This window comes from Carassius carassius, chromosome 45, assembly GCF_963082965.1.
Source record: "Carassius carassius chromosome 45, fCarCar2.1, whole genome shotgun sequence".
In the NCBI taxonomy this organism is placed as follows: Eukaryota; Metazoa; Chordata; class Actinopteri; order Cypriniformes; family Cyprinidae; genus Carassius; species Carassius carassius.
Window position 1 is genome coordinate 7,415,723 of NC_081799.1, and position 22,499 is coordinate 7,438,221.

General features: G+C 35.8%; 1 protein-coding gene across 1 annotated transcript; it reads right to left on the minus strand.

Moving 5' to 3' along the window:
* Nucleotides 1-13,149: 13,149 nt before the first annotated feature.
* si:ch211-243g18.2 (uncharacterized protein LOC559906 homolog) lies at nucleotides 13,150-22,039 on the minus strand. The gene is made up of 9 exons (XM_059538784.1): nucleotides 21,948-22,039; nucleotides 20,163-20,548; nucleotides 19,503-19,585; nucleotides 19,266-19,422; nucleotides 17,783-17,947; nucleotides 16,825-16,950; nucleotides 15,363-15,580; nucleotides 15,156-15,184; nucleotides 13,150-13,627 (listed from the first exon to the last, which is right to left on the minus strand). Exons 2-9 carry the CDS (start codon nucleotides 20,541-20,543, stop codon nucleotides 13,512-13,514), a joined length of 1,275 nt encoding a protein of 424 aa, XP_059394767.1. The 5' UTR covers nucleotides 20,544-20,548; nucleotides 21,948-22,039; the 3' UTR covers nucleotides 13,150-13,511.
* Nucleotides 22,040-22,499: the final 460 nt, after the last annotated feature.

The window sequence follows — 22,499 nt, forward strand, 5'->3', positions numbered from 1 at the left end:
ACGAAGACCTCTGCTTGGATATTAAAAAGCCAAGCCTTTGCCATTGGATGACAACAACCCGACGTCTGCGCTAACTAATCAATATTCATGAGCGTAGCATTCACCTTTTACACTGTTAGTAAAAGGCACAAACCTGTCACTGGGGCGGTATCCTATAAGTTAGAAAAGCTGAAAGATACATCGTTGCTCCTTATTTACCCCTCAATTGTACCCATTAGTACCTTATATGTAAATATTAGTACTTTAATTAAAAGTAGGCTACATATTAGTACATACAGTGTCAATAGGCTACATACATAGTGACAAGTACTTTTTTACAGTATTTTTATTAGACAGTAGGCTACGTTACGTTCGGAATAGAATTGAATCATTAAATGTTACCGAAGATTGTAACTTGAAATTATACTTGAGGTAATGAGACTAAAATGGGTGTAGTTGTTTATTCAAATGACAAGGTGTGGTTGTTGTTGTTTTTTTAATCAGTAATGCTGTGGGTTTGTTTGTTTAATAATTATTTTAATACATTGGCCTATTTAAGAACCAAAAGCATTTATGCAAAAAAAAATCAAGAATTTTGCAAGAATAACATTTTTGGAATTTGTCATATCTCTTTTCTTAATTTCTGTTACTATCAGTAACAGCTTACTTAGGGTGGCTGATCCAATAACAATTACATTTTTCATTTTCCCCTTATCAAATATAATAAAATAATCATTGATGAAACTTCACGTCCGCAGTGTTTCAGAATTATGATCACTATTAATTCCTAATGATACCCAGCGCTCCTCTCCAAAGTTACCAAGCAACCTTCTTATTCCCTAATTAATATTCATCAGCCAGGCCTTCGTCATAGTAGGATTCGAAACATCAAAGATCCGTCCAGCAGTGAGAGTCAGACTCGATATCACTCCGCTGCGGATGCTCGCATCCCGAACTGAGTTGTGGATGCGCTTGTTTAGACTCCAGATGACGCGGTTAAATCCGGAAACTGTGCTTTATTTTTTCAACAGAATGAATATCACAGAGAATGTTGTTGTTGATTATTATGCGGGGAACTATTTTCATGTAGGGGGCAAGGATAAAAATGTAAAGGGGCAAAGCCGGAACAAGCCGCTTTTCGAGGCGTAGGCTGCATGTGTTTTAAAGAGACAGAGATGCTTGATTTGAACGATAGGGGATCATGTGGATCTGTTTGTTCACGCACCTTGGTGAAAGAGGAAGTGTAATGAGTAGCCTACCGGATCGATTACTAAACTTGAACATATTGAAATGCCCCATAAAGCTTATTTCCTGGGTTTTATAAAGACCATCCTCGTGGGAATCTGCTATATAGACTTTTGTCATTGAAAGAATCTTTTGAGCAAAAGGCTGTTATGCAGCCATAATGCTCAGTCATTGCAGGGGCTCTTTTTAAGGAGTGGAGTCTTTAAAATAACGCTGATGTTCTTCATGTGTGTGAAATTAAGCTCAGACTTTTGTTCCTGGCTCACTGATGAGTTGAGATCTCTTTGGAATGGCTTTAATAGTTTATATAGTTGCACAATACTGGGGAGATGTGTGATGGTATAATGTAATATATTGTAATATAATGATGTAATGTATGTCATAAAATGATTTATGTGCAAAATTATTTTATTCAATCCTGACTGATATAATATGGTATTTTATGCGAGTATGGCCTAGTGCAGCTCTACTTGTATTTTGCATAACTATTTTAGTTCAGGATATTCATAAAGGTCTTTTTGGGAAGAAGAAAAAGTAGAAAAAATATATATAACGTTCCCTTGCATTTAAAATCACAGTTTGCCTTTCAGACTGTCACCAGGTTAACACGTTTACCCTCATTCACTCACTTTACATTTGTATTATAGTAAAACGAAGTAAAGTGAGAGAGACATTATTGATAAGGACGCTGGAGACACCATCTGGCCATAAACAGACACTGCAGTCATATTGCACTCATTTCAATATTTTACTGCTAAATAGTTTTGTTCTTTCAGATTTCATTGACAGTAGTTTATTTTGTCTTTCATACTTTACCTGAATCTAACATGCATCTTTCTGTTTCGTGTTCTTTAAATTGTTTACCGATTTGTAACAATGAAAGGTTCTTTAAACAAATAGCTACAAAAATAGGTACAACGACTAGTTAAAGGGGTGTGTGTGGGGTGGGTGGGTGGGGGGGGGGTCTATTATGAAGGTTGAGAGGAGGCTTTGAAAATGTTGATCCGAACCTCAAGAGGTCAAAATAAATATTGTATGAGCTTATTTTATTTCTAAAAAATCTAATAGGTCTGACAAACTAATTTAGAACTCTATGGTAAAAAGAAAGAAAGTTTAATTCATATTTAATTAATGTTTTATTATTATCAAATATCATTTTAATTTGACTTTTTTTTTCAAACTGTATAGGTACATTTTTTAAGTTAGTATCAACGTTTTATTGAAACACAAGGGGGCGCTCTTTGCACACAGTGTCTTCAAAATCTTTTTTTGGATTCTTTCATCTCTCTGTTGATCTTTTGCTATGGTTCACTGGTGCACTTAACACTGTTAAAAAGCTACTGAGCTTCTGCAAAGTGTTTGTTGGACAACGTTTTTTGTAGTCCATGTGACTGAAGAATATCTGGCAATGCGACATCCGGTCCCCTGTATTTAGAAATTATCCATTGAAGGACTAGTTCACCCAAATATTTAAATTAGCTGAAAATTTGCTCAGGCTCAGGCCATCTAATATGTAAATGAGTTTGTTTCTTTATCGGAGATTCAACATCGCCAGTGGATGCTCTGCAGTGAATGGGTGCCGTCAGAATGAGAGTCCAAACAGCTGATAAAAACATCACAAGTGATCCACACCACTCCAGTCCATCAATGTATGTCTTGTGAAGCTAAACACTGCATGCTTGTAAGAAAACAAGTCCATAATCCATTATATTGCTTTTTCTAGTGGAAAAAGTCATCTCATCTGAATCAGGGGAGAAATATGCACAGATCAAGCCCTGTTTACAAGAGAAAACAGTACAGAACCATGCTAAACAAATATGCTTTAAAAGATATGGATTTTGATGTGAGAGGACAGCAGGGGATGGACATTTTCACTGGATGAAGTCAGTGTTATGGATTATGGATTGCTTTTTGTTGCCAGAAGTGACAGTTTGAAGTAAAAAAAAAAAAAAAAGAAAATCTTAATGATGGATTTGTTTCTTACAAACATCTTTGCTGCAGCTTTTCACTTCACAAGATGTTATCTGATGGACTGGAGTGGTGTGGATTACTTGTAATAGATTAATGTGTTTTTTATCAGCTGTTTGCACTCTCAATCTGACGGCACCCATTCACTGCAGAGGATCCATTGGTGATGATGAATTTATTTAAATCTGTTCTGATTAAGAAACAAACTCATTTACATCTTTGATGGCCTGGGGGGGGGGTAAATTTTCTGCAAATTAATTATTTGAGGGGTAAACTAGTCATTGCCAGATATTCAGTCAGTCACTGTCTACCTCAAAAGACAACCCCCATTCTGACGGCACCCATTCACTGCAGATGATCTGTTGGTGATCAAGTGATGTGATGCTAAAATTCTCCAAATCTGTTCTGATACAAACTCATCTACATATTACATCGCCTGTGAGTAAATTTACATTTTTGGGTAAACTATTCTTTTAACTGCATGTGAACATTTTATCCTCATTCTCTCCTATCCTATATTAGGATTATTTCCACATTTTACAAAAACATTAATAGAATTATTGTAAGAACATTACAAAGTTGCATTCAGTGCCAGATATAAAAGCCTCAACATTTTAACATAGGAGTTGTAATTTAATAGCTGAGTAAAGAGAGAGTTAGTCTGCGCTAACTAATCAATATTCATGAGCGTAGCATTCACCTTTTACACTGTTAGTAAAAGGCACAAACCTGTCACTGGGGCGGTATCCTATAAGTTAGAAAAGCTGAAAGATACATCGTTGCTCCTTATTTACCCCTCAATTGTACCCATTAGTACCTTATATGTAAATATTAGTACTTTAATTAAAAGTAGGCTACATATTAGTACATACAGTGTCAATAGGCTACATACATAGTGACAAGTACTTTTTTACAGTATTTTTATTAGACAGTAGGCTACGTTACGTTCGGAATAGAATTGAATCATTAAATGTTACCGAAGATTGTAACTTGAAATTATACTTGAGGTAATGAGACTAAAATGGGTGTAGTTGTTTATTCAAATGACAAGGTGTGGTTGTTGTTGTTTTTTTAATCAGTAATGCTGTGGGTTTGTTTGTTTAATAATTATTTTAATACATTGGCCTATTTAAGAACCAAAAGCATTTATGCAAAAAAAAATCAAGAATTTTGCAAGAATAACATTTTTGGAATTTGTCATATCTCTTTTCTTAATTTCTGTTACTATCAGTAACAGCTTACTTAGGGTGGCTGATCCAATAACAATTACATTTTTCATTTTCCCCTTATCAAATATAATAAAATAATCATTGATGAAACTTCACGTCCGCAGTGTTTCAGAATTATGATCACTATTAATTCCTAATGATACCCAGCGCTCCTCTCCAAAGTTACCAAGCAACCTTCTTATTCCCTAATTAATATTCATCAGCCAGGCCTTCGTCATAGTAGGATTCGAAACATCAAAGATCCGTCCAGCAGTGAGAGTCAGACTCGATATCACTCCGCTGCGGATGCTCGCATCCCGAACTGAGTTGTGGATGCGCTTGTTTAGACTCCAGATGACGCGGTTAAATCCGGAAACTGTGCTTTATTTTTTCAACAGAATGAATATCACAGAGAATGTTGTTGTTGATTATTATGCGGGGAACTATTTTCATGTAGGGGGCAAGGATAAAAATGTAAAGGGGCAAAGCCGGAACAAGCCGCTTTTCGAGGCGTAGGCTGCATGTGTTTTAAAGAGACAGAGATGCTTGATTTGAACGATAGGGGATCATGTGGATCTGTTTGTTCACGCACCTTGGTGAAAGAGGAAGTGTAATGAGTAGCCTACCGGATCGATTACTAAACTTGAACATATTGAAATGCCCCATAAAGCTTATTTCCTGGGTTTTATAAAGACCATCCTCGTGGGAATCTGCTATATAGACTTTTGCCATTGAAAGAATCCTTTGAGCAAAAGGCTGTTATGCAGCCATAATGCTCAGTCATTGCAGGGGCTCTTTTTAACGAGTGAAGTCTTTAAAATAACGCTGATGTTCTTCATGTGTGTGAAATTAAGCTCAGACTTTTGTTCCTGGCTCACTGATGAGTTGAGATCTCTTTCATGGAGAATTAGATACAGTAGCAGGTGCATTGAACATAACTGTGTGCTTAAATAGACTTGGAATGGCTTTAATAGTTTATATAGTTGCACAATACTGGGGAGATGTGTGATGGTATAATGTAATATATTGTAATATAATGATGTAATGTATGTCATAAAATGATTTATGTGCAAAATTATTTTATTCAATCCTGACTGATATAATATGGTATTTTATGCGAGTATGGCCTAGTGCAGCTCTACTTGTATTTTGCATAACTATTTTAGTTCAGGATATTCATAAAGGTCTTTTTGGGAAGAAGAAAAAGTAGAAAAAAATATATATAACGTTCCCTTGCATTTAAAATCACAGTTTGCCTTTCAGACTGTCACCAGGTTAACACGTTTACCCTCATTCACTCACTTTACATTTGTATTATAGTAAAACGAAGTAAAGTGAGAGAGACATTATTGATAAGGACGCTGGAGACACCATCTGGCCATAAACAGACACTGCAGTCATATTGCACTCATTTCAATATTTTACTGCTAAATAGTTTTGTTCTTTCAGATTTCATTGACAGTAGTTTATTTTGTCTTTCATACTTTACCTGAATCTAACATGCAACTTTCTGTTTCGTGTTCTTTAAATTGTTTACCGATTTGTAACAATGAAAGGTTCTTTAAACAAATAGCTACAAAAATAGGTACAACGACTAGTTAAAGGGGTGTGTGTGGGGTGGGTGGGGGGGGGGGGGGGTCTATTATGAAGGTTGAGAGGAGGCTTTGAAAATGTTGATCCGAACCTCAAGAGGTCAAGATAAATATTGTATGAGCTTATTTTATTTCTAAAAAATCTAATAGGTCTGACAAACTAATTTAGAACTCTATGGTAAAAAGAAAGAAAGTTTAATTCATATTTAATTAATGTTTTATTATTATCAAATATCATTTTAATTTGACTTTTTTTTTTCAAACTGTATAGGTACATTTTTTAAGTTAGTATCAACGTTTTATTGAAACACAAGGGGGCGCTCTTTGCACACAGTGTCTTCAAAATCTTTTTTTGGATTCTTTCATCTCTCTGTTGATCTTTTGCTATGGTTCACTGGTGCACTTAACACTGTTAAAAAGCTACTGAGCTTCTGCAAAGTGTTTGTTGGACAACGTTTTTTGTAGTCCATGTGACTGAAGAATATCTGGCAATGCGACATCCGGTCCCCTGTATTTAGAAATTATCCATTGAAGGACTAGTTCACCCAAATATTTAAATTAGCTGAAAATTTGCTCAGGCTCAGGCCATCTAATATGTAAATGAGTTTGTTTCTTTATCGGAGATTCAACATCGCCAGTGGATGCTCTGCAGTGAATGGGTGCCGTCAGAATGAGAGTCCAAACAGCTGATAAAAACATCACAAGTGATCCACACCACTCCAGTCCATCAATGTATGTCTTGTGAAGCTAAACACTGCATGCTTGTAAGAAAACAAGTCCATAATCCATTATATTGCTTTTTTTAGTGGAAAAAGTCATCTCATCTGAATCAGGGGAGAAATATGCACAGATCAAGCCCTGTTTACAAGAGAAAACAGTACAGAACCATGCTAAACAAATATGCTTTAAAAGATATGGATTTTGATGTGAGAGGACAGCAGGGGATGGACATTTTCACTGGATGAAGTCAGTGTTATGGATTATGGATTGCTTTTTGTTGCCAGAAGTGACAGTTTGAAGTAAAAAAAAAAAAAAAAGAAAATCTTAATGATGGATTTGTTTCTTACAAACATCTTTGCTGCAGCTTTTCACTTCACAAGATGTTATCTGATGGACTGGAGTGGTGTGGATTACTTGTAATAGATTAATGTGTTTTTTATCAGCTGTTTGCACTCTCAATCTGACGGCACCCATTCACTGCAGAGGATCCATTGGTGATGATGAATTTATTTAAATCTGTTCTGATCAAACTCAAACACAAACTCATTTACATCTTTGATGGCCTGGGGGGGGGGTAAATTTTCTGCAAATTAATTATTTGAGGGGTAAACTAGTCATTGCCAGATATTCAGTCAGTCACTGTCTACCTCAAAAGACAACCCCCATTCTGACGGCACCCATTCACTGCAGATGATCTGTTGGTGATCAAGTGATGTGATGCTAAAATTCTCCAAATCTGTTCTGAAACAAACTCATCTACATATTACATCGCCTGTGAGTAAATTTACATTTTTGGGTAAACTATTCTTTTAACTGCATGTGAACATTTTATCCTCATTCTCTCCTATCCTATATTAGGATTATTTCCACATTTTACAAAAACATTAATAGAATTATTGTAAGAACATTACAAAGTTGCATTCAGTGCCAGATATAAAAGCCTCAACATTTTAACATAGGAGTTGTAATTTAATAGCTGAGTAAAGAGACGTTCTGTCTCTTGACCACAATCACTTTCCATTCAGAGCTGGACAAGAGATAATTACAGAGCTCCTCAAATCAGTTTGAGGATAGAATGTCACAGGAACACTAATGACACACGTGTCCTCTGTTTGAAGACAGCTGCTATGAGGAAGCCAATGATTGGACGCAGAACACAGCTTTGCATTTGTTGTCTTGTAGTTTGAAGGATGTGCAGTGACAGGTCAATCATCAGAACAGAACGATCTGATCTAGCACATGTGCAGTACGTGATTAATTGCTGAGAAAGCTTCCTATCTAAACTGCAAAGAGCTGTCAAGTCTAGAGACTATAGAATTATCGGTCCTTTGTGTGTTTATGGGAGTGAACCTGTTTTTTTTTCTTCTATCTCTGTTTAGCACCTCAAGACAGGTTTTTCAGGTGGAAATGCATAAGAAAATAGTTAGGAGCAAATAGGCTACCTGTGCGATATATATAGTTAATAACCTATATAATAGAGCTATTCTGTGTTCTATGTATTTTATGTTTTATATTCTACTTACATTTATTACAGTACATGTGAGAAGAACAGAGGTGTTCGGTTATGATGTGAGTCTGCGGCTAATTCACAGTGCGCTCTAATTCTAGTTTAATTGTACTTCCTGGTTTGGGATTAATGAGTAAAATAAGGTCTGTGGTTGACGTTCCACAACATGAACTTACATATACTGTCTTAAAAAGTAAAGTTTACAAAGGGAACATGCGGAATTAGGGTTGAAGATAATCATTTTTCCATGTATCTATTAATTAATTAATTTTTTTGTTTGTTTATTTAATTATTTTGTGCAAAAAAGGATTAACATTATAAATAAACCTCAAAGAACATATTACATAATCATTTTAAAAAATGATCTCATGACCCCTTGAAACGGTAGACATTTATGTATCTTAAAATGTTGTCTATGTAGATTCTTCACTAACATGTGGAGCTAAAATTTCCATCGTTTAAATAATGGTTAATCTTACACATCTGTCTAGACTGCTTATGTAAGACTGTTATCATAGCGTAAGACTTAAGTGGTTTTCAAAGGGTTAAAAGTTCTTTAGCAACAATAACTCGGAGACTTTTTGCATTTTAGTCCTTATTCTGCATGTTGTTTTGACAGGGCAGTATGGATGGATGTGGGGCAATTCCCTTATGAAGTTCATTGTCTCATTTCAGGGCAGCCAGAGAGTTAAAGATTACCGGTAACTGTTGTATCTCACTGGTACATGGACATGCTTGAGTCACGCTGGGTGATTTTATTTTTCACGCATATTAATAATGCTCGCTTCACTGGTTAGTGTGCGTCATTAAGCTGAGATCTTTCATATGAAGTTTTTAATCAGCTAGCTAAAGGTCTCTCTCACTCTTGCATATCATATAAAAAAAGAGTCATGCACATTTTGGCAGAAGTTCATACAAGTGCTTTATTTTCTACTCCACAAGTGCACTTCAGAATAATTAGTTAAGCATCATTAATACTGTTGATCAAGTTTTTTTTTCTGAATCTCTCGTTTATGCCAAGCCTGAATAATTCATTCTAGAGCAAACTATTTGTGTGCAACTTATAGTATAATGGCGTTTGATTGTAAAGACTTATCTTCACAACATTATTTACACAATGCACAACTGACACAATGTCCTGAACATCCAACATCAGACTGATGACAAGGGCACCTTCAGGTGAAAGTGCATAAACACATGCAATAGAAGTCAGGTTTGCAGAAACAAATGTTTCTAGACCCGCAATAGTTTGATTTGTGAACCAATTTGGTTGTACAGGTTGTGGAGTCATTTTTTAATTCATATTTTTATTCACAAGGGATGCATTAAATGTGTTCTATTTCAAACGATTATGTTAAATTGCAATAGTATTTCTAGAAGTGCTGTGACCAAAAACATGTACTCAGTCCTATAATGTGTGTGTCACTGGCCCCCGTAATTGCTGCTTCCAGCTGTATTATTAAACCTACTGTGCTTTCTGATGAACATTTTTGAACTTGCTAAACGTGAGCAATCCAGTTGTGCACTAAAGACATCAGTGAACTAAACCAGAAAGAATCCGTCTCTTTCCTGCACAGAGCTGTAAGTCAGCATACAGAATGCAGGTGCTAGCTTTAGCATAGCAATACATCAATCTAAGCTAGACAGCTTTGAGAGAGGACACAAATAAGAGTCAGCATTAGTAATCCCAGCATTAGACAACTGACAGGCTTTGTGAAGATGTGGCATATAGGAGTTTGACAGATGTGTGTGTGAGCTCTTTAGTCATCATGCGTGTCAGTTTGTATGCTTTAGGTTGAGGGAGAGTCAGGGGAAGCACATTCACTTTATTCCTACAGTACAAATCCCCTGTTAAAGAATCGTGTTTCCATGAAAGAATGGAGTTTCTTTATAAGAAACAAGAAAGCCTTTTTTGTCATAATTGCACGGATCATTTTTGACCCTGATTAGTATCCACAGAGACTCCTTTCACTCAGAGGAAGAACAAATTACATGGAGCCATCATTGTGGGACATTATTTTCCCCTCACTTTGCCACAGCTGTGCTGTTGTCTAATGTTCCTGATCCCTTTCCAGAGATTATAGAGTGTTATTTAAGCCCTGTCATGGAATTGGGCCAAAGTGTGAAGCAGATAAATAGTAAAGTTAATCGAATATGTTCTTTAGGAAGTTCTTGGTCATCTGAAGCGAGTAGCCAACAGGCTCAAATCATCATAAAAAAATAAAATACTATCTGAGTGGTGTTTGCTCATGCAAACCTTGCTCTGGTTGGATGCTAAGTGGTTGCTTACTGGTGGGAATTATATATTTTTTTAAATTAAATTGTATTAAATTATAAATTGCATAACATTGTTATTTTATTTTATTCTATGAAACAAACAAAAACAGGAAAAGTTGGAGAAATGTGTTTGTGCAGGCATCGCTAGTAAATATTTCAAGTAAAATAAAGTAAATCTTTTAAATATAAAAATAAATAATATATTTTATATTAGAATCTATATACCATTTCTTTTTATTATTTATTTATACATAACGATTATATCTTATGTAAAGAAATATAAAGAAAAGATTCAAATATAATTTTACTTTTATTTGTAATATATTTTTTGAACGCTAAGATGTTTCTTATTTTCACCAAGCCTGCATTTATTTGATCCAAAATACAGCAAAGCAATAATATTGTGAAATATTTTTACTATTTAAAGTAATTGTTTTCTATTTGAACATATTGTGAAATGTAGTTTATATATAGATATATTTGTGCTTGTGGAGAAATTGCTTTGAATTTGTGATGAAAAAAGACATTTTATAATGTTACAAAATGTTTCTATTTCAGATAAATGCTGTCTTCTATTCACAAAATAAACTGGGAAAAATCTACTCGGCTGTTTTCAAACACAATAATAATAATAATGACTATTTCTTGAGCATCAAATATCATATTATAATGACTTCTGAAGGATCGTGTGACACTGAAGACTGGAATAATGATGCTGAAAAATCAGCTCTGCATCACAGGAATATTCAAATAGAAAACAGTTATTTGAAATAGTAAAATGTTTCACAATTGTATTCACAAATGTTTTTGCTGTATTTTGGATCAAATAAATGCAGCTTGCAGGTGAGCAGAAGAGACTTTAAAAACATAAAAAAAAATTGACTAGTATACTCACACATACACACATTAAAAATGAAATAAAATGTAATTAATGATCATTCCTCTATAACAAACTGTAATGGCATGTAACAGAGCACTCCAGTCCAGACGTCTGAATAAGTTCAGGACATTTTCTCTGTGCTTAGTGAACCTCTGACAGATCAGCGCAGGGATGAGTTCAGATCTCTGAAGTGTGTCCTCAGCAGATCAAATCATCTGAACGAGTCTATTTAGATGAAGCTGAGGCATCACCACAATCCTCTAACAGTTTCATGTGAGAGAATCAAGAGGCATATTATTTCCTAATGCCTCTGAGATGATTATTTACAGCACAACAGTAAATGTCAGCTCCACTCATATAGTAACCTTTAATAAATAGAAAACTTTGTTGTCCTAATGTGAACCAACAACTTGTTTTACATTCAAATCATGTAATTCAAAAGTGACTTTGGTTTGCAAAGTGAAATGAGCAGAAGCACGCAGGTGTTGTTACAGTACATCAGGGTATTTTCAGCACTTACTCGTGATTATTTCTGTTATGTTTATATTTTGTATTTGTTGTATTATTTATCTTGTTCTCCATCAGGCTACTATACCTGCTATCCGTACTTTTTATGTTTGTTGTACAGAAGACAGACATGTTTCAAAATCAAATGATCAAAAAGGACTTGATTGAGACATTGCACACTTAAAGCTGACCAGATGAAAATGTCATTGCTCATATGTTGCTCTTTCATAGCTCAGGAATAGCTTTGAATAATGTTATCTTATCTCCTATCTTTGTACTGCAATTTGTTAACTAAAAAACAATTGAGACAATTGTTGATATACCATAAAATGATATTGCTATAATTAATGTGGATGCAGAGCTTCTATCAATTAGACTTGGAAGAACCTCATGAGAAATATTTGAGTTCATATAGACATCTTTGTGCTTTATTACTAAATAGCAAATGTAATATTTAAACAAATAATTTAATTAAAAGTGCTTAATTTGTTATACGATTTAATTAATTCCAAAGTAATTCATTTTGATTTGGCTTTTACCAAACTGTACTGTTCCAAATTTCTGAAATGGAAATTAAAAATAATGTAATTTTATTTTAAAAAACGATATAATTAAAAAAATTAACATTTCTTTATTTGTTTATTTATTTATGCATGCATGCATTTATTTTTATTTATTTATTTTTTAGTGATTGATTGATTCTGTTTTTATTTTTATATGATTTTATATTAATTCCTGAAACAATTCTTTTTATTAAATTAATTATCTTTTATTTATTTATGCATGCATGCATTTATTTATTTTTAATTTTATTTATTTATTATTGATTGATTTTTTTTTTCATTCATTCATTCATTCATTCATTCAGTAAACAGGAGAAACATCTTCTGAAACAAACTTGGCCTATTTTGACAGAAGTAATTTAAAACAAATAAAGAACATGTTAAATAAAAGTGATACAAATTAAACCAAATAATGAGCTCTTGCTGTATAAGCTGATAAAAACACAATGAACAATAATTTCTGTTTAAGGCTAATAACTCAGAAACTTTAAATATTAAGTAAACTAATATTAATATAGAGTTGCTGCAAAGAACTACATATTGTAAATGGATACAAATAAATATAATATGTTTATTATTATTATTTTTTTAATACTATTATCTTGTGTGCATATATGTCTATAAAGATACATGTTATATATTATGGATTTAAAAAAAAAAATGAAGACTGGAAGTCATAAATGTCACACAAAAAAATGCCATTTGCATGTAATTTTTTATTACAGAGAAAGAGTGAACGAAACAACAGATAAGCAAACATTTACGTAAATAAATTCCTCCTCACACTACACTATTTAGAAATAAATATTGCATGCAGAAAGAAAGAAAGAATAAAGGGTTTTAGTCTAAGTCCTCCAAAGCAATAACAGGAGCACTAGTTTCTTCTTCAGTTTCAGCTCTAAATCTGATTGTGTTCCTAGTCATTTCAGCTCTTCTGTTGCTTGAGAAAGGAAAGACGATCTCTTTGAAAGACTGAGAATGAAACAAAAATCAGGGTAATGCGGCTCGCAAATGGACAACAGAAGCTTTTATACAGAGAATCACACAGACAGACTTGTTCTTGTTTTACTTCTTTGTCTCCTCAATCTGTTCAACTTCGCTGGATTCGTCCACCACTTTGCCATTGATCATGGTTTGTGTTACCACCTTCACTATCTTACGGGTCCGAACGTCAGGCTCCTCTGCGGAGAGAGAGAGAGTGAGAGAGCGATGTGAGTGATATGTCAGTGGACTGTAGGCTCTGTTATGAGAGCTGCCTCTGTCTGGCCGTGTTTAATGTGTGCAGCTCAGCTGAGAGGACAAACGGATATCTGATCGAAGTTTACCCAACAGGTCAGCCAGCTGCTAATGTACATTTGTGTCCCTGAAATGTGTAAAAAATGACTTGAACAAAAGATTATGCAATCTTTATAGGCATTATAGGCTAAAACAATGATGAAGACATTTATAATGTTACAGAAGGTTTCTGTTTCAGATCAAAGCTGTTCTTCATCAAATAAATGTGAAAGAAATCTATTCAGCTGTTTTCAATGTGATAATAATAATAAGAAATGTTTTTGGGCATCAAATCAGTATGTTAGAAGGATTTCTGAAGATCACGTGACACTGAAGACGCTGAAAATTCAGCTTTGCATTACAGGAATAAATTACATTTTAAAATATATTAAAATAGAAAACAGTTAATTTTATTTGCAGTAATATTTCACAATTTTACTGTCTTTACTGTATTTTTTATTCAAATAATGGCAGCCTTGATGAACATAAGAGACGTTAAAAGCATTAAAACATAAAAAAAAAACTCAAACTTTTGAAAAGTAGTGTATTTGTAAATAAAAGTTGGCATTTTTACTCAAATTTATCTTTATGTTTTTTTTTATCTATTATTAAAAAGAGCTGTGGTTGTGTGGCCAGGTTATGCATCAATCATTTTGCCACATTTTTTTTCCTTTTAAAGTGACATGTTATTCCATAAATCAAAAATCCTTTTGATGTGTGTCAGTAGAGAATCTAAAAATGTCAGCGCTACCATGATTTTTTTTCTAGTAAACAACTAACAAGTGAAGGTTTTATTGTGGACCTGGTCCCTGGAACACAAAACCAGTCTTTAGTCGCTGGGGTATATTTGTAGCAATAGCCAAAAATACATTGTATATGTCAAAATTATGGATTCTTCTTTTGTGCCAAAAATTTATTAAAGATCATGTTCCATATTTGCTAATATTTTTGATTAGTAATATGCATTGCTAAGAACTTAATTTGTACAATTTTAAAGGTTATTTTCTCAATATTTAGATTCTTCTGCACTCTCACATTCCAGATTATCAAATAGTTGTATCTCGGCCAAATACTGTTCTATCCTAACAAACCATACATCATTGGAAAGTTTATTTATTCAGCTTTAATTATATAAATAATGACACTTATAACTAATTTCGTGCTCCAGGGTCAAAATTTCTCCACCGATTTGTTCTTTCCAAAAGCGCTTTGCAGTTTCATAGATAAACCATAAAGCTGTCAACCTTGTTACATTATTTATCAATTTTGCATGAATGGTGGAACGGTGGAGATTTGATCCAAAAACTAATTTAAGCAATATTTTTTTGTTATGCAAATTTTTCTGCAATGTTTGTTGACTATAACTTGTAAGATCAGTTTGGGCATATTTGTTCTAGTGTTCATGTGGCATGTTGTGAATGAGTGAGCACTCACTCTTAGGTGGTGGAGGAGTCTCTTTAACCCTGCGAAATAAAAAAAGAAACTTAATGTGATTATCAAAACAATCATTAAGCTGCTAAATTCTCTGACACCAGTATCAGTGTCACAAGAAACAACAACAAAGAGACTGGAAGGACATTACAGTGAGTGAACAGTGATAATGTTTATTGCTGGTGAACTGCAGGAATCTCTTGCACTCACGTTTCCTCTCCCTCCAGCAGCCTCCTGTAGGTTGCGATCTCCATCTCCAGGTTCTGCTTGATGCGCAGGAGCTGCTCGTAGTCCATCTTGTTGCGCTGCATGTCCAGACGCAGCTGTGACAGGTTTTCCTCCAGCTGGGCCAGGGTAGCCTGCAGTCGCTCCATCTCCAGGGTGTACTTCTGCCCCGTCTCACCCAGGTTACCCTCCAGGGCCGACACCTGCAAGAGGAGTGCAAAAATGAACATTTTCTCATTAATTACTCACCATCATCTCGTTCCACACCTGTAAGACTTTCGTTCCTCTTTCGGAACACAAATGGAGAGATATTTTTGATGAAATCCCAGAGCTCTCTGAGGCTGCATAGACAGCAACACAACTGTCAAAAAGAAAAACGATCAAAAGCCTGAAGATAAAATTACATTTTAAATAACGATAATATATTTAAAATGTCAAAAATGTTGAAAAATTCCACTTGGTCACACTTTATTTTTATTTTTCTTGCATGGTTTCAAAATGAATCATTGAGTGATGTAAATTGTTACGTGCCGAAATGAATGTAAATGTGGGTATGTGTTCTGTCTGTGTGTCTTATGTGAATAATTAGCATGTAAATGAAGCTATTCCATCAGTAAATAAGTCGATCCTATTTATTTTACTTGTTTAATCATGTTTAAACTGCCAACCACCAGTTAGTGATAAGGTGAACTGTCAGGACAAAGAGGCTTTTTTGCCTACTGCTCACGTGCTGATGAAGTGCAAAACGTTTATACAAACACTCACACAGCACTATTCCTGCAAAAAATGTAATACATAGTATGTTTTCAATGTATAGGAAAGAGCAGTGTGAATATTCTCCATCCTTCAGTGTTCCATTGAGGAAAGCAAGTCATATGGATTTGGAATAAATTGCATTTTAATTATTAGGGGATTAAAGGGTGCCTTTATGCATCTACTTGCACCCTCAAAATAATTGTACCAGCAGAGAAAGTACTACCAAACAAACCCCATTTGAGCATCTTACATCTTGGCTTATTTACACAAGTGTGACCTGTTTATAGTAACTACATCTGAGATGCTGGGAGTGATCTTGGACTGGCATGAGATTCGAAGGTCAGGAAAACAAGCAAACCTGCTTCTAAGTGAGTGTTCTGATGGAAAAGTTCCTCTTTGGAGATCTATTACATGTGTATTGCTTGTAGTAGGGTTTCTACTGACCCCTTTTTCACGACATAATCCAAAAACAAACTGTGTCTGTGCTTCTTGCCGCTCACAATTAACTTGTGAAAGTAAAGGCATGCGATGGAGCATTTATGGCCTGGCTCATTCAAATAACCTCAACATAAAGGGTAGGGTTTTACTTTCCAGTGCTGAGCTGTAACTGTATCTGCATTGGTCACGGCTCTAGACGTTCACTCAGGGAACAGAAATGGTCTTTAAAAGGTTCCTCCTGCCTGGTTCTGACCTGTTTGTGAAGGCTCTCCAGTTCCACTTCCAGTGTCTGCAGAAAGCGTTGCCTCTCAGTCAGTTCACTCTGAGCCCCTCTCAGGGCTTCATTACTCTCACGCACCTGCGTCTGCGCCATATCCAGCTAAACACACACACACACAGAGTGGATGGGTTACAAAAATGATCTGCATGCAAGACCACCATGCAACAGAAGAAAGTAATAAACCCAACTAAAGGTCAAAGTTACAAAGTTGTAATAACATGGAGCATTGATATTTACTAAAACAATGATTATCATGGCTCAGTATATGGTGTGGTTTTACATACAAAAAATACCATGGTATAGATTTCTTGTTCAAAACACAAGGTAATACAACAATATTTTTTTAAGTACCTTGAAATAAGATGCCATAATTTACACTAGCTTCCAGATCACTGTGGTTCCACATTTACAAAAAAAAAAAAAAAAAAACATGGTAATACCATTTTTTTTTTGAAGTGCCTTGTGTAAATACCTTGTCCAAAAAGTAGCTAAGAGTAACACATGTTTTATGGTTTCAACATGGTTTAACTTGCATAAATAACCTGGCATCAGTAGGGTTCAGAAACCATGATAATATTGTGATCTAATATAAAAATAAAAAACATGATGTTTTGAAGTATTTAAATACCATGGTTTCACTTACCAAAAAATACCACTACATGGTATTAAAGCATGGTATTTATATGTTCAAAAAACCATGACACACACAAATAAAAACAATAAAAAATCATGGTAATTCCACAGTATTTTTGAAATACCGTATTTTACCTTAATATCATGGTACTACATATTATTATTTAACAAGGTGTTGTTAAATGGTAATACATAGTAATTGGGTTTTGCCAAGGTGTTTTGTCAGTGAAATGTGATCTGGGTTTAGGAAACTCTTAATGGGAGCTAGCAGCCACCCTGATCCTTTGGGAACACCAACCTTTCTACGGTACCAGTGCTCAGATTCCTCCTTGTTCTTCTGGACAATGCCTTCATACTGAGACCTGAGGTCAGAGAGAACCGTCCCCAGCTCTGGCCCGCGTGCCGCATCCACCTCCACACTCACTTCCTCTTGAGCGACCCGGACCCTCAAACTGTCTATTTCCTGTGAGAAAAGAAATCAGAGAAGGATGTTATACAACTAAACAAACTGTCTGGTAACTTTCTGTAGAACTCACAAAAACTTTTAGTCCTTGACTAATGAGATATTGAATATGTTTGGATAGGTTAAATGTGCGTGTATTTCGTGTTTGAACACTGGGGTGTGGTTTGTTTGGTGATTTGAGAATGCGGAGTGAATGCTGGGAATTTGATACCACGTGGTGGCACAAGGTCGGTGGAAGTTACTTCATTATTAAGTTCATCCCAATGAATAGTTAATAGTGTTGATCTCATGTTGCTCACAAGGAAACTATGCATGTGTCTCACACAAAAACAGACAAACACGCCAGATATATTTTGAATATTCGTCAACCATGACACCACACCCTTCTTTCCAAATAAACCCAGAGCCCATGCGTGAGAAAGCATTAGAATAGGCCTGTTCTTCCTGAGGATTTTTTTTCTTACATGTTGATTTGTGGTTCATCAATGCACCAGTGGCAAGTAAGGCTTAAAACAGGCTATGTAAATACAACAAACACATGCTATTTCCGAACACAGTTCAAAACAAAACATAAGATCCCTAAAAAACCTTATTCTGGTTCAATGGCACAGATGTTTAATAGTAACTCTATCATCTACTTATGAACTAGGACTTGTTCGTTTCAAATGAACACGAGGATTAAAGTACTTGTACACCTTCTTTAAACTTGGAATTTGTTAGCCAAGGATATGCATCTTTGTGTAGTTGTGTAAAGCAAGTTTCTGGCCTAAAAATGACAATCAGTACTTGACTCACATGACTCAGTGCCAGGAGGTTAGCTGTGAGGCACATCTTAGATTTCATGAGCCAAAAGAACCGCATGGATAGAGTTACAAATGACTCCAAGCATGGACAGAACAGGTCACCTCTTGAGACTCCTCAAGGGTTTGAGAAACCTGTCACAGAGAGGGGTTTTCGAACATTTGAGGAACTATTTTTGGTTCCTCAAAGAACCTTGTTAGAAGAACCTTTTTTCCACCATAAAGAATCTTCTGTGAAACGGAAGGATTCCATGGATGTTATAGGTTCTTCTAACTATAACGGAACTATAATGGAAGAGATTATACCATCAGTTTCGCCATTAACGTATGCACAAAAAGTGGGTTACATCAACAGAAGGTTGGAAGGAATAAAATCAACTGAATTTTGGACTGGTACACATCCTATTCTTCATATACAATTAAATTGTATTTTTAACCAGTTTGCAGACTGACTGAATGCAGAAATGAGAGGCAACAGGTGCAGCATTCATCATTTCGTTCCCACGTGGAGATCTTACCTCCTCATGATTCTTCCTCAGGAAGTAAAGTTCCTCTTTCAGGCTGTCCAGGTCACCGCGGAGGGTGGCAATGATCTGGTCATGATCTGACTTGGCTTTCTTTAGGGCCACACAGTCCCGCTCCACTGACTGACACATCGCACTCTCCGTCTCCCATCTGCAAGCACACATCAAATCAATGCCTCCTAAAGATCCTCAGCAGATGTTTTGAGAGGTGCAGTAAAGCCGTACACTCACTTGATTCTGAAATCATCTGCAGCTAGCTTGGCGTTATCGATCTCAAGCATGATCCGAGCGCTCTCCAGAGTCTTCTTCCTTACCTGTAAGGTACAGAACACGATGAAGATGAAGGTGCACATAAAACCTTCATCTCAAACACACTGAATTAAGTGATCATAATGGAGGATGACACAACTAGTAGTGTATTAATTTCTGATCCTGGAAGACCACTTTCATTCAGATTTTGGCCTTTAGGATCTTTTGAAACCTTCAAGCATGTGAGTTGAAGCAAGTAAAAGCAAATCTTTGCAGGAAAGTGCTCCTCCAGGATTGGACACCCTCGTCATAGATGGTACTTATGGATTATGTTGCTTTTCTGAAAGGACGCAATTGTGATGGAAACTTAACTCATCACTTCAAGGTGTTTGAACTTAGTACCACTGGGTAACCAGCTGAGATTTCTGACCCCTTCTACGAAGCTGTTTATTCAGATTTAGCTACCTTCCGTCTTTGTTAAAAGGTAACTGTTTAGTCTGACAGTAGGTAATCATTGAACTAGTGCGTCTGGTATTGCTAATGATCAGACTTTCAGAGCATGTGTACTGACACACAATGAGCCATGCTAACAATCTTTGTTTTCATTAAGTTCAAAAGACCTCAAGGGCATTGTCCACATACTTCCTGTTCCAGAGCATGGGCTTGGGCCATCATGGAATCAATATCATGTCCTTTCGGCACACGGTCCAGCATCAGTTGCTTGATCCTCAGCTCCAGGTCAGCATTGGACTTCTCCAGAGATCGGACCTTGTCTAGGTAGCTGGCGAGTCGGCTGTTGAGGCTTTGCATGGCCTCTTTCTCATTGGTGCTTTTGCCATGAAGGCTGTTGCTCAGGCCGTTCAGATCTGACATGCTCATGGAGGCAGAGCGAGACAGAGGCTTGGCGGAAGCGAATGAGACAGCTGCCTTGGATCGGGCACGTCCACTGTCCCTCAGAGACATGCTGGAAAAAGAGGGCTGTCGGCCAAGAGAGAAACTCCGTACTGACAGACTGGACGACATGACCTCTGTGGACAGAAGGAGACGGCTTTCAGTATGCACTCAACACTTTTGATGAATAGCTACAACTAAAAGTTAAATAATAATCTTTTATGCATAAAATCATTAGGAGATTAAATAAAGATCACATTCCATGAAGATAATTTGCACATTTCCTACCATAAATATATCAAAACTTAATTTTTGATTATTAATATGCATAGCTAAGAACTTCATTTGGACAACTTTAAAGGTGATTTTCTCAATATGTAGATTAGAATATTTAGAATATTGACACTTATGACTGGTTTTGTGGTCCAGGGTCACATATTTGGTGTAGAAGAACATCACACATCTCCTCCTAACCTCAAGATATCCATCTTAAAATGTTTCTTTATACAAATAGACTTTTTAAAAGAAGCCTTTCGAGCCAAGAATTTTCCATTGCTCCCCCATGCTGGATTTTACAGCTAGAAGTAAACGTCCAAACTCTGTAATAAATGACTTCTCAACTCTTGGCTGCTTAAGAGAGTTGGTTCACACCTTCCTCATCCATTTATCTCCTGCCATAAAGTGATAACCGTCTACTGTTAAAGAGATCTGGGCTGAAGGAGCTCTTTATGCTGATCTGGGACCAGAATCCCAACTCTGACGGGGATGAATGTCAGGGGTGAATCTAACAAAGAAATGTCCGGATATATTTCATCAAAAAAAGCAAGTCTATTTTAATATTGTATATATATATATATATATATATATATATATATATATATATATATATATATATATATATATATAAAATACAAGAGAAACATTTAAGATATTTTGCATTGTAACTTTAGTTTCATGACAATTAACCACATTTAAGCCCCAAAATGTACATATATGTGTGTGTGTGTGTGTGTGTGTGCGCACACATTCAGGAAACAAGTCTTAGCTAGCAATGGACAGCTGTTTTAAATAAAAAAGACTTGCACAGTCCATTATCATTTCATGGTTTCTGCTCAATGGAGTGTTAACAGCATCAAACAATGCACAAAACTTGAATGCTAAGGATCACATGATATGTAAATGGACACTGCATTGTTGCTTTGTGTTAGCACATCAAACAATTAACCTTCTTCTGATGCGAGGCTTGCTGTCTTGGAGACTAGCTATGCCTCTTGTGTCGTCAAATACAATTGGAGTCAATCCGAGCAAGAAAATATGATTAATCTGTAGACGTTCAACATCTTTAAAACAATGTCATTACAAAACACCCGAATACAATTAAAAGGAAACTTTTTCTCAGACCACCCAAGAATTAAGAATTACAGAGTTCATATTTATGAACATATATGATTTCATTTGGTTTTAGCATTTGACAAGAGGCTGGTTTCTATGTGGTTAGGCTACTGCAGAAGAAAAGAAGTTAAAGAAGTCTCAAACCTGTGGTGTTGGTAGTGAAGGATGGCTTCTGTGCTGTGTGATGTGAGGAGTGTTAAGCTGTGGTCAGTACCTAACGGTGCCCTCATATAGAGCTCAGGACAGGGGGCGGGGCTTATACTACACCTGAACACCTGTGGGAGGAGCCCACCTGACTCTCTCTCAAACTCAAGCTGTTCACACTAGTGTAACTCAAGACACCAGAGATCACTGCATGAAATATTCAACAGGTTTCTGCTGTAACATGAACAAAGAGAATGAAAAAACAAAGCCTGCTCTATGAGCCTGCAGGATAATATCTATGAGCCAGAATGGTTTTTATTATACTGTCCTTATCTTCCTCGATTCCTTCTCAAATAGATCTGAGGGATAGCCAGTATTTTCAGTATTTTAGTTGCAAACTGTGCTCTACTAAACAAAAATGATGGTGACCTTGCCTAATTTAAGGGGAAATGGTCACAGAGAGATGGAAAGTGTTCTTCAGTCTTAAAGGGACAAAAATGTAAATTCGGTAATTATTTGCATACTCTTTCTTCGTTCCAGACCTGTTTGAGT

Coding starts and splice junctions, on each gene's coding strand:
- si:ch211-243g18.2 (XM_059538784.1), bottom strand. CDS start 20,543: ATGTCGTCCAGTCTGTCAGTACGGAGTTTCTCTCTTGGCCGACAGCCC. Junction 19,423..19,502: donor GCAGATGATTTCAGAATCAA/GTGAGTGTACGG, acceptor GTGTGCTTGCAG/ATGGGAGACGGAGAGTGCGA. Junction 16,951..17,782: donor AGCACTGGTACCGTAGAAAG/GTTGGTGTTCCC, acceptor GTGTGTGTTTAG/CTGGATATGGCGCAGACGCA.